At 36.2% G+C, this 12,554-nt stretch overlaps 1 protein-coding gene across 3 annotated transcripts in view; it reads left to right on the forward strand.

The window, feature by feature from the left end:
• The window catches only part of BAZ1A (bromodomain adjacent to zinc finger domain 1A), a 90,316-nt gene that overhangs the window by 56,858 nt on the left and 20,904 nt on the right, over positions 1-12,554 (forward strand). For 2 of the 3 annotated variants that reach the window (XM_041759346.1, XM_041759347.1), the window contains 5 exons: positions 2,716-2,811; positions 2,933-3,157; positions 4,899-5,064; positions 5,327-5,440; positions 8,596-8,720. In XM_041759346.1, coding sequence (XP_041615280.1) covers positions 2,716-2,811; positions 2,933-3,157; positions 4,899-5,064; positions 5,327-5,440; positions 8,596-8,720 — 726 coding nt within the window. The remainder of the gene's footprint in view (positions 1-2,715; positions 2,812-2,932; positions 3,158-4,898; positions 5,065-5,326; positions 5,441-8,595; positions 8,721-12,554) is intronic. The other variant, XM_041759345.1, reaches the window with a different exon arrangement.

Genomic DNA, 12,554 nt, shown 5'->3' on the forward strand with positions numbered 1-12,554 from the left:
AGGTATAATAGATTGGTAGATTATTATTAATTATTTTCTGCTTTTAACAAAAAAACTTTGACTTAAGGAGTAAGTAACTTGCCCAGGGATCCCTGGGTGGCGCAGCGGTTTGGCGCCTGCCTTTGGCCCAGGGCGCGATCCTGGAGACCCGGGATCGAATCCCACATCGGGCTCCCGGTGCATGGAGCCTGCTTCTCCCTCTGCCTGTGTCTCTGCCTCTCTCTCTCTCTGTGACTATCATAAATAAATAAAAAAAAAAAAAAAAAAAAAATTAAGGAGTAAGTAACTTGCCCAAAGACACATGGCTAATAAAGTGATGGGGGATACAGACTCAGCCAGTCTGCTCTGGAGCCTCATTATGGCTATGCTATATTGCCTCATAATATGGCAAAGATGTTGAAAATTTGAATATTTGTTTCCCTAGCCTTGCCTATAAAATTACCTGTCTTCGAGAAGATCTGAATTGTTTGGCCTTTGATCTCCCTTTTTTTGTATCAAATCTTGGAAATTAATCTTCCATCATGAGCTTAAAAAGGCCTTCAAAGTATAAGAGGAAGAACATCCTCCTTAAATAACATAGTTTTGTGTATTTACTGAAATCTCATTGTTTAGTGTTAGAATTGTAGATTCTAAATTACTATGATGATAAATGAAACTTTCAGATAATCATAACCTATAGTTCAGCTGTACAGATGACCCTTGAAGAACACAGGGGTTAGGAATGCCAGCCGTCCCCACTCCCAGCCAAAAATTCACGGATAACTTTTGACTCTCCCAAAACTTAACTGCTGGCAGCCTTAATGATAATACAAACAGTTAACATACATTCTGTATGTTAAATGTATTATATGGTTTATTCTTACAATAAAGGAAGCTAGAGAAAAAATGGTATAGAGAAAATACATTTACAGTACTCTATGTAAAACTGCTTATAAGTGGTCCCACAGAGTTCAAAAACATGTTATTCAAGGGTCAAATGTATTTTCTTGGTATGATGTATCAAAGTAACTGTCTCTAAGCAAATCCTAGAGTAATAATGCAGTTTTGTGAGAGTGCCATTTTTGGAGATAATTGAATTAAAGAATACATATTTCAATATGCTAGTTTAACACCATTAAAAGTAAACTGTCATATTGTTGGTTGTCCATTTCCTAAGGCCTTTGTAACTTTGTCCTAGGAAATTAAAACTTACTGCAGATAACATAGGTTAAATGTGGCGAAGAGTGCCAGTCCACTTTTATAGCTCTGTAACTAAGACTGTTGTTAATTTTAGAGTGCCTATTAATTTTGTTTGGCTTTCCATGTAAAATGAAAATCGAGGAAGTTTTAGTTCTAGTATTTCCTTGGTAAGGAAGAACATAATGTCTGTCATTTAAACTGGATTCGTGGCCTGGTAAGGATAACTTCTGTATATAATGTAGTGTTTAGTCAGATAACTTCTCCTTTATGGTAGTGTTCTTTCTTTAACCGCCATGAAATTGTCATTGATTGTAATCAGACATGATCCCAGAACTGCCTTTTTCCTTTTAGTAAAGGACAGTAGTTCTGTTCTCTGATGTTCATTTTGTCAGCTTGTGAACTTTCAGAAGGGAAACATAGTGGAAGGTTAAGGAACCATGGAACCAGTTTAGCCCAGTGATTTTCCAGCTCTAATCCATGGAATGCTGTGACTTGTACAGGGATTCCTCAGTGCCACTTGCAGGAAAGTTGGCAAGATGATTGGGCAGGATTATCATCTCCATATCCCACTGAACAAGGGAACTTTTATTATCTCTTTTGTATTGTACTCCCAAGAAATATTTGAAGAATTTAAAATACTGATCTAGACTCACTCCTTTAAGAAAAATGAAGCCAATTAAGTCGACTTGTCTAAAGACAACACAACTAAGAACTAAGGGACTGGCAGAGCTAAGACTAGGGTATGTATTATCTGACTCAGTGTGAAGTTACACCCACTGTACTATGATATAACAAGAGTTTTTTGTAAGCTTGAAGTTTTGTAGGCTTAGTTGTTTTTTTTTTTTTATCATTTGTGTATTATAATTAGGAATAATTGTATATGCTAATGCTTTAAATACATTTGTGCCAGTAGATTTACTCTGTAGTTCTGTTTGTAAGCTAGGCATGATTTTCAGAGTTAAAGCAATTTACTTAGAAAATACAGGGAAATCTTCCTGTTGTTTCTTGGATTGGAGAGTCTTCAAAATAAAAACAGGAACTTTAAATAAAGAGGATAAATCAGTGGTTAGAAGACAGCAGTGCTATCATTGTTTTAGTTCTTTGTGCTGGTTTTCTGATTATAACTCATACTTTGTTATGATTCGATCTTAAAATATTTATAAAAGATTGGAGATCTTCAAATACACTCTGGTTTTGAAAGTAGACTTTTCTAAAGTTATATAGAGTGAGGAGATTTGTTTTTAATTCTAAAGGGCATTTTACTATTTTTTGGAATGTATATGTGCATCTTGATAACTTGGGAATTGTCTTCTATGTTAACTAAGGAAAATATGAGTGTAGTACATGTCTTAGGACTTACAGTTCTAGGTGGACACTAGGCAGGATGTGAATGATGCTTGTTGTACCTAGTGTTGGTTCTTTTGAGGCTCCTGAATATTAAGCTGTTTGCTGTTCCTTTCATCATTTTAAAAAGGCATTATTCCCAAATATTCCAGCTTTGATTTGCACTAGAATAAAGTGTTTATTTCCTTAAAGATTTAACAGAGGCTTTGGATGAAGATGCAGACCCCACAAAATCTGCACTGTCTGCAGTTGCATCTTTGGCAGCTGCATGGCCGCAGTTGCACCAGGGTATGTGTGGGTTTTTTTTTTTATTGGCTTTTTATTTTTAATTTTATAAAGGTACATTTTACATTGCTGAGAATCTGTTGCTTATGTTCTAAATGACTATTTCATTTTTTAACAACTATAGGCTGCAGTTTGAAAAGCTTGGATCTTGACAGCTGCACTCTTTCTGAAATCCTCAGACTGCACATCTTAGCTTCAGGGGCTGATGTAACATCAGCAAATGCAAAGTATAGATACCAAAAGCGAGGAGGATTTGATGCAACAGATGATGCCTGTATGGAGCTTCGTTTGAGCAATCCCAGTCTAGTGAAGAAATTGGCAAGCACTTCAGTGTATGATTTGACACCAGGTAAACTTTGCAAGTTGGAATTTGTATAACCTGCCCATTTCCTCCCCTCTTCTATCTCTTTAGCCCAGAAAACTAGGTACTGATGAGAAGTATTAGATAATATCAGTTTTAATTATTTTTTTCTAAGATTTTTATTTATTTGAGAGAAAGACAGAGAAAAGAGAAAGTACAAGCAAGGAAAAGGGCAAAAGGAGAGAGAGGAAGCAGGCTCTCCGCTGAGCAGGGAGCCCAGTTTGAGGCTTGATCCAGGACTCTGGAATCATGATCCAAGCTAAAGGCAGATGCTTGACAAACTGAGCCACCCAGGCACCCTGATAGCAGTTTTAATTAAAAGAGAACGAGAACAGTCCTTAAAAAAAATTGTTGGAATACAATTAGTGACCCAAATGGAGACTACTGTTGTTAATTCGTATTAGCTTTAACTCTTTCTGATTTTTCTGTTCTTTTTCATTTGGATTTTCTATTACTTTAAAAATTTGTGGTTTATCTACTAAAGTGAGAATTAGCTAGCTTTCACTTTTATTCGTCAGTGTATCAGAAATTTAGGCTGTAGCTGCTAAATTCTAACATTTACTTGAATAGAATTTGAGATATGAGAAACAGTATATAAAGTTAAGATGCAGGGGACGCCTAGGTGGCTCAGCAGTTGAGCGTCTGCCTTCGGCTCAGGGCCTGGTCCCATCGTCCAGGATCAAGTCCCGTGTCGGGCTCCTTCTGGGGAGCCTGCTTTTCCCTCTGCCTGTGTCTGTCTCTCATGAATGAATAAATTTAAAATTCTTTAAAAAAAATAAAGTTAAGAAGAAGTTATTTTTCACTTCCATTTTTTTAAGATTATTTATTCATGAGAGACACACATAGAGAGAGAGACAGAGACACAGACAGAGGGAGAAGCAGGCTCCTTGCAGGGAGCGTGATGCGGGACTCAATTCCCAGACCCGGGAACACACCCTGAGCCTAAGGCAGACGCTCAACCACAGAGCCAACCAGCCATCCCTTTCACTTCCTTTTTTAAATAAAAAAATTACAGTGCACAAATATGTAAAGCTTAATTTAATATGCTTATTTAAGAGAACATGTAATAAAAGTAGAATGCCTTCATTTCTAAGATTTATATAGGTTTTATAATTTATAGTAGTGTTTTAGTGCAGTATTTTCAGAGAGTGATTTGCCTATTGCCATTTTTTAATTTCATATGGTAATAACTTAGTTTTTTTTTTTTTTCAATTTTTATTTTTATTTATTTATTTATTTATTTTTTTATTTATGATAGTCACAGAGAGAGAGAGAGAGGCAGAGACACAGGCAGAGGGAGAAGCAGGCTCCATACACCGGGAGCCCGACGTGGGATTCGATCCCGGGTCTCCAGGATCGCGCCCTGGGCCAAAGGCAGGCGCCAAACTGCTGCGCCACCCAGGGATCCCAATAACTTAGTTTTTATTTGAATTTCCTAAGTGAGCCTAAAAATTAAAACTTGAAAAAAATTCTGTCATTAGAGAATTTTTCATGTCTATTTAACTGGTCTATATGGTACTTATTAGTATTTGAAATGCCTTGTATATCACATATCTGTTAATTTGGATTCAGAGGTGCTTTTTTCTGAAGACATGCCATTAGCGTGTTTGATCTTGAGGCTTTTCCTATTCTTTATTAAGCATTTTCACATTAAGCCACAAATTAAGATTTTTCAAACAATTCGTTTTTATCCTTAATGATACAGAAGTTATTTACCAATTTTTGACAGGAGAAAAAATGAAGATACTTCATGCTCTCTGTGGAAAACTACTGACCCTAGTTTCTACTAGGGATTTCATTGAAGATTATGTTGATATATTACGACAAGCAAAGCAAGAATTCCGGGAGTTAAAAGCAGAACAACATCGGAAAGAGAGGGAAGAAGCAGCTGCTAGGTAAGAGATAATTATAGTCAGTTGTGCTAATGAAGGCTGTTTATTTCTTTGCATCTAAAACGATATTTCACATTGGGCTGTAATGTGATACTGGCTCACACTGATGTGTGATGGCTTAACTAAGAGATTATGAATGAATTACTACATTATGATTTTGTGATAACATTTAAAGCACCTTCCATAATTTTTTTATTAAAGGCAAGATACTAAAAGTTAAAAGTATCTTCCATCAAATAGACTAATATTTTATGTTAACTTTCAGAATTCGTAAAAGGAAGGAAGAAAAACTGAAGGAACAAGAACAGAAAATGAAAGAGAAACAAGAAAAACTGAAGGAAGATGAACAAAGAAATTCAGCTGCAGATATATCTGTTGGGTATGGTTTGAATTACAGTGCTCACCAGACTTTATACAAAGAATAAAAATCAGGGGCACCTGGGTGGCATGGTGGTTGAGCGTCTGCCTCTGGCTCAGGTCGTGATCCCAGGGTCCTGGGATCAAGTCGCATCAGGCATTCTCCCTCTGTCTAGGTCTGAAATGCTGAAGTTTTAAAAACTAGTTTTCTAGTTTTTTATTTATAGGTACATAATAATTATACCAGTAGGCCTATGAAATTTACATATAGGGAGTCCTCAGGCATACATGTGTTATGTTAAAAAATACTTTCAGGGAATCTAGAACTCATTTTCTCATAGAATTAATGTCATAAATGATAATTGCCCAGAAAACCTTCCAATAGTCTATTTTAAACCAGTAATACATTTCTAGCATTACTAGTGGTATCTCCCCCCTCCACCACCACCTATCACAGTTGTACACTGTGTTTCACAAAACTCCTCTGAGTTTATTGAGGAATAGGGATGAAATTGGAGGTTTTAATAGATTGGTATAGGGAGAAGAAGGAAGCACATTAAGTAATTTAGTGACTTAGATACTCTATTGCAATTTGAAAATATTTGGGATGAAAATAGGCTCTGAAAACAAGTGGGAATTTTTGCATATTGTAGATGGCAAACCGTATTCAAATTTTGCAGAAATAATTTTTTTATGAAATTGCAGAGGAAGGTTCTATAAATCTCAGTGTTCTGATATTAGTATATTGACTTTTAGTTATACTTGCATATAAAAATACCCATTAACTCGTAAGGTCATAGGTCACAAACATGTAACAGCTGTATTTTATATGGCCATCAACAATATTTTAAGAAATGGAATTTGGATAGATTAGCAAAATTAATCTGATACCTAAAGAACAAGCAATCAAAGAAAAAAATAATTGGATTTATTCAAGCTTAAAAACTTCTGTACTTTGAAGAAGAACACTGTCAAGAAAGTAAAAAAAGACAACCCAGTGAATGGGAAAAAATATTTACAAATTGTGTGTTAATAATGGCTTAATATCCAGAATATATAAAGAATTCCTATAATTCAACAATAAAAGAACAACCCAATTAAAAAATGTGCTAAGGATTTTAATAGGCATTTCTCAAAAAAAATAGATATGCAAGAAGCACATGAAAAAGACACTCAACATTATTAGTCATTAGGGAAATGCACATCAAAATCACAATGAGATGTTACTTCACACTCACTAGATGGCTGTAATCCAATTAAGGGACAATAAGAAGTGTTGGTGAGAATGTGGAGAAATTGGAATTCTCATGCATTGCAGGTGGATGTAAAATGGTGCAGCTGCTTTGGGTAAGTTTGGCAGTCTCTCAGATAATAAAATCATTTGTTTACCATACAACCCAACAGTTCCACTCCTAGGTATACACTGAAGAGAATTAAGAGCATATGTTCATCCAAAAATGTATATACAAAAGTTCATAGTTTCATTATTCTTAGTAGGCAAAAAAAGAAAGGCAATAACCCAAATGTTCATCAGTTGATGAATAGATAAACGATGTATTTCTTCAGCAGAGTGTTGGTCAGCAATAGAAAGGAATAGAATTCTCATACATGCAACAATGTGGATAAACTTTGAAAACATTATACTAAAAAAAAAAAAAAAGAAAGAAAGAAAGAAAACATTATGCTGAGTTAAACCAGTCACAAAAGGCCATGTGTTGTATGATTCCTTTTAGATAAAAAGTCCAGAATGGGCAAATCCACAGCAAAAAGTAGATGAGTTGTTACCAGGGTAGTGAGGAAGAGGAAATGCAAGGTGACTACTAATGGCTATAGAGTTTTTCTTTGGGGATAATGAAACTGTCCCAGAATTAGATAAGGGTAATGTCTGCACAACTTTGTAAATATATTAAAGACCACTGAATTTATACACTTTAAAATGATGATTTTAGGATATGTGAGTTATAGCTCGATTTTTTTTTTTTTTTTTTTACATTTTATAAACCTTTTGGATTTCTATTGAAGTATAATTGACTTATAACATTGTGTTAATCATTTAGGGCATATAACAATGATTTGATATATGCATATGTTATGAAATAATTTTTTTATTTTATTATTTTTTTATGTTATGAAATAATTACCACAATAAGTTTAGTTGCTATTCATCACCTCCTATAGTTACAGATTTTTTCCTTGTAATCTCTTAATTAAAAAAAAACGCATTATAGATTCCACCATTTCGTACTTTTTTAATACTCATCTAGCCTAGCTTCACTCATTTTACATTATCTCTCTGGCTCCTAAGAACATTTGATTTTGCAAACCTCTGTTTGGTAAAGAACACGAATGGTGGAACTTATTTCAAGGTTCATACAGTTTTAGTTTTAATTTGGATAGCATAATGAATTAGATAAAACATCTGTCTTGTCATTCAGCCTACTTAGTATATCTGAAATGTTATCTACTCTCCTCTACTATTTGTCTACTTACCTACTTTCTAGTCTGAGCCAACCATCATCTCCGAGCCAGCTGCCTGGACTGATACAGTGACCCATTGTCTCCCCTCATCTCCTTTCTCTCCCCGATCATTTTCCACATAGCAGCCGAAGTGCTTTCTAAACCCATCATTTCCCTTTTCTAAAACTCTTCTATTTCTTTTCCCATAGCTTTTTGAATAATGCCCTACAAAGCCAGGTGTGATCTAACCCTGCCTTTTTCTCATCCAGTTCTTGGATAACTTCTTTTTGTTTTATTATTTTCTCAAAATGATAAGCTTCTTCCTTTTCTCTTCAGCTCAGTGCCTTTGTACATGATATCCCCTGTGCCTGAAATGGAGATTTCTTCTCACTTGCTATCTTACGCCTGCCCAGTCTCCCTAGTCTCGGTTTAAATGCCACTCCCTCAGGCAAGGCTTTCTTGATTCTTGAGACTAATTTGTTTCTCATTGAAATGCTTTTATAGCACCTTGAACTTCTCATTTTTTAATAGTTATTACAAATTTTAATTGTATAATTGTGTTATTACCTGTTTTCGCTGCAAGAATATAAACTCTGTGTCTGTCATCTTGTCCATTACTTCCTAAACATGATGGCTAGCACTTCATAAGCAGGCAATAAATACCTCATAAATGGAATTACATATTCATTAATGAAAATAATCCTTGTTTTTTTCATTAAGGGAGGAAGAAAGGGAAGATTTTGATACTAGCACTGAAAGCAAAGAAACAGAGCAAAAGGAACTTGATCAAGACACAGTCACTGAGGATGAAGATGACCCAGGATCACATAAAAGAGGAAGAAGGGGTAATACAGAAATTTCTTAAGGGCATGCCTGATTGTTTTAATTAATAAGGCACTTTATAATTCAGCTATCTTGAAATATGTATTAGATTACTTCATTTGTGATTCCAAGGTGTGTATGTTTCTTAAATGCTCAACTCATAGCTGTGATAAGTTTTTTAAATGGTGACCATTTTGTTTAAAAAAATGGTGTTGGAAGTTATATTTAGTTTTTATTCTCATATAAGTTATTCTTGAGGGAAGAGTGACAATATTCATATTGGTTGTTTTTTTTTTTTAAGATTTTATTTATTTGAGAGAGAGCATGAACGGGGGAGGCGGGGCAGAGGGAGAGAGACAAGCAGGCTCCCCACTGAGCAGGGAGCCCAACTCAGGGCTCAATGTCAGGACCCTGGGATCATGACCTGAGCAGATGCTTAACTGACTGAGCTACCCAGGCACCTCTTCAGATTGTTGTTGTTGTTTTTTTTATTCAATTTTCATATTGTTTTAATAGGCCCATTTCTCATAACTTCAACTTTTGGTTAGTCAGCGAGTTTTGTTGAGTTTTTGTATTTACTATTTTATATTAAGCCAAATAGAAATTTTTATTCTATTGCATTCTCACTCAACATGCATTAAGTGCCCTTTAGGTGCTAGAAATATAAAAGTCAGTAATGCTTTTAATAGGTTCCATATGCTGAGAATGGAAATCAACTACCTTAAAATAATTTCATGAATTGCTGGATCAAGGGGAATACATTTTTTTTTTTAATTTTTTTTTTTTTAATTTTTTATTTATTTACGATAGTCACAGAGAGAGAGAGAGAGAGAGAGAGAGACAGGCGGAGGGAGAAGCAGGCTCCATGCACCGGGAGCCTGATGTGGGATTTGACCCCGGGTCTCCAGGATCGCGCCCTGGGCCAAAGGCAGGCGCCAAACCGCTGCGCCACCCAGGGATCCCATGGAATACATTTTTTAAAAGTTGTTGATACAGATTACTTCTGAAGATCTTTAACTATCTTCATTTAACAACTATTAAAGGAGATTTTTAACTGTATTCTGTGCCTATAATTTTGTTGGTATCTTTTTTTTCTAAATTATTTGCTAAATAGTTATTACAAGTAGACAAAATCTGTATCATGGAGGCTATATTTTCTGATTATAATGCAATTGATTTAGAAATGTAAAACAAAAGGTCTTCATTTGATTAGAGTTTTAAGACATTTTTAAGTAATTGGTCAAAGTAGAAACCATAAATGGAAACTAGAAAATAAAACTAATCTATACTGAAAAAGACTATCAGTACTATCAATTAACACTTGTTTGATACAGTCCCTCTACTTAAGAGGAAAATTTCTAGTTTTAATACCTATTAGGAAAGAAGAAAGGCAAATTGAGCTAGGTATTCATTTAAGAAGTCAGAGGTAGGGATCCCTGGGTGGCGCAGCAGTTTAGCGCCTGTCTTTGGCCCAGGGCGTGATCCTGGAGACCCGGGATCGAATCCCACGTCGGGCTCCTGGTGCATGGAGCCTGCTTCTCCCTCTGCCTGTGTCTCTGCCTCTCTCTCTCTCTCTCTCTCTGTGTGTGTGACTATCATAAATAAAAAAAAAAAAAAATTAAAAAAGAAGTCAGAGGTAGATAACAGAAAAATCCCTCGATAAAAGGCAACAATAGATATGAGGAGAAATTAATAGAAAGTAAAACTGTAATAGAGAAGAACAGCAAAGCCAACAGTTTGTTCTTTGAAAAAGATATGAACTAGACAAAGCTTTCTTGAAATTGATTTGAGGGCAGGGGGAAGGGAGTCTCAGCAAGGTTAAGATTGAAAAGGGAAGCAGCATAACTATAGATAAAGTAGAAATTTAAAGATACAGGGACAGCACATACAGTTTTATGGCAGTTAACTTTGAGAAAGTGGAGACAAGGGCAGCCCAGGTGGCTCAGCGGTTTAGCACCGCCTTCAGTCCAGGGCCTGATTCTGGAGACCTGGGATCCAGTCCCACATTGGGCTCCCTGCATGGAGCCTGCTTCTCTCTCTGTGTGTCTCTCATGAATAAATAAATAAAATATTTTTTAAAAATAAATAAATTAAAAAAATGAAAGTGGAGACAAGGGCAGCCCGGATGGCTCAGCGGTTTAGTGCCACCTTCAGCCCAGGGTGTGATCCTAGAGAACTGGGATTGAGTCCCATCTCAGGCTCCCTGCACAGAGCCTGCTTCTCCCTCTGCCTGTGTCTCTGCCTCTCTGTCTCTTTCTCTCTCTCTGATGAATGAATAAATAAAATCTTAAAAAAAATAAAAATGAAAACCAGTGTACTGTATGATGCTGATTTTCTCTGCTTTGATCTTTAAAAAAAAAAAAAGAAGAAGAAAAGAAAAGAAAGTGGAGACAAAAGCAAAATCCTAGAAAAATACACATTATGAGAGTAGATTCATGAGGGCTGCCGGGGTGGCTCAGTTGGGCATCTGCTTTTTGCTCAGGTCATGATCCTGGGGTCCTGGTGTCGAGACCTATGTTGGGCTCCCTGCTCAGTGGGAGGTCTACATCTCCCTCTCCCCCCACCCTCTCACTCTCTCTCAAATAGATAAAATCTTTTTAAAAAATGGATTCATAAAAAAACAAAAAAAAATGGATTCATGAGAAAATTTAAAATGTGAATGGTCCTAAACCATAGATCTTGAACCAATATTAAAAATCTTTCTACAGGGGTGCCTGAGTGGCTCAGTCAGTTAAGCATCTGCTTCAGTTCAGGTCATGATCCCAAAGTCCTGAGATTGAGACCTTCGTTGGGCTCCCTGCTCAGTGGGGAGCCTACTTCTCCCTATATCCCCCTGCCACTCCCCCTGCTTGTACTCTCTTGGTCTCTGTTAAGTGTAGAGTCTTTAAATAAATAAAATCTTTATAAATGAAGATAAACAAGTAATAAACTTATGTATCTTTAATAAAAATGCCCTGTGTCAGGCTTCCTGCTTAGCAGGGACCCTGCTTTTCCCTCTCCTGCCCACTTATGCCCTCTGCTGCTATCTCAAGTATTTACTTATTTACTTTATGTATTTAAATGAAATATTTTTTTAAAAAATCTACAGGGACACCTGAGTGTCTCAGTATCTGACTCTTGGTTTTGGTTTTGACTCAGGTTATGAGATCAGTGTAGAGCCCGCTTAAGTTTCTCTCCCTCTGCTTCTCCCCTACCCTGCTCCTACTCTTTCTGAATTAAAAAAAAAAAAAAAAAATCTTCCTACAAAGAAAACTTCAATCCTAGACAACTTTATAGGTGAATTTTCCCAAATTTTAAAGCAGATAATTCTAATTTCATACAGATGCTTTCAAGCAAAAGAAAGAAAGAAGGAAGGAAAGAAAGAAAACTGACTCCCTGACCATCTAAGCAATCTGACAGTGCCTAAAATGGGAGAATTTTAATTCAACACATCATAAAAGGCCAGGCAGCTCACCAGGAATCCAGGCTCTTTCTGTCTTGTTCATACTGCCATCCTTAGGGTTTTGCTGCCATCCTCATGTACCAAAATGATTTATCCCCATGGCGTCATTCTGGCTAGTTGAAAGAAGGAAAATAGAAAGAGATACAACCCAGAGGTTACATATAATGCAGAATTCTACTCCCATCTCTTTGATCAGAAGCTTCTTATGTAGCCATACTTCCTGGGGAAACGTTTCCTGCTGGGAAGTGTCCTTCTTTTGAACTGCTAGGTACCTAACTAAGCATTAGGGGTTCTGTTACCTTGAATCAGTGGTTAGTAAACTATAGCCCATTGGCCAAATCTGCCCTGCCTGTTTTTATGTAATCCAGCTAAACTGGTTTTTACATTTTTACATTTTTAAATAGTTGGGGGGAAA

The sequence above is a fragment of the Vulpes lagopus genome, chromosome 6 (genome assembly GCF_018345385.1).
Source record: "Vulpes lagopus strain Blue_001 chromosome 6, ASM1834538v1, whole genome shotgun sequence".
In the NCBI taxonomy this organism is placed as follows: Eukaryota; Metazoa; Chordata; class Mammalia; order Carnivora; family Canidae; genus Vulpes; species Vulpes lagopus.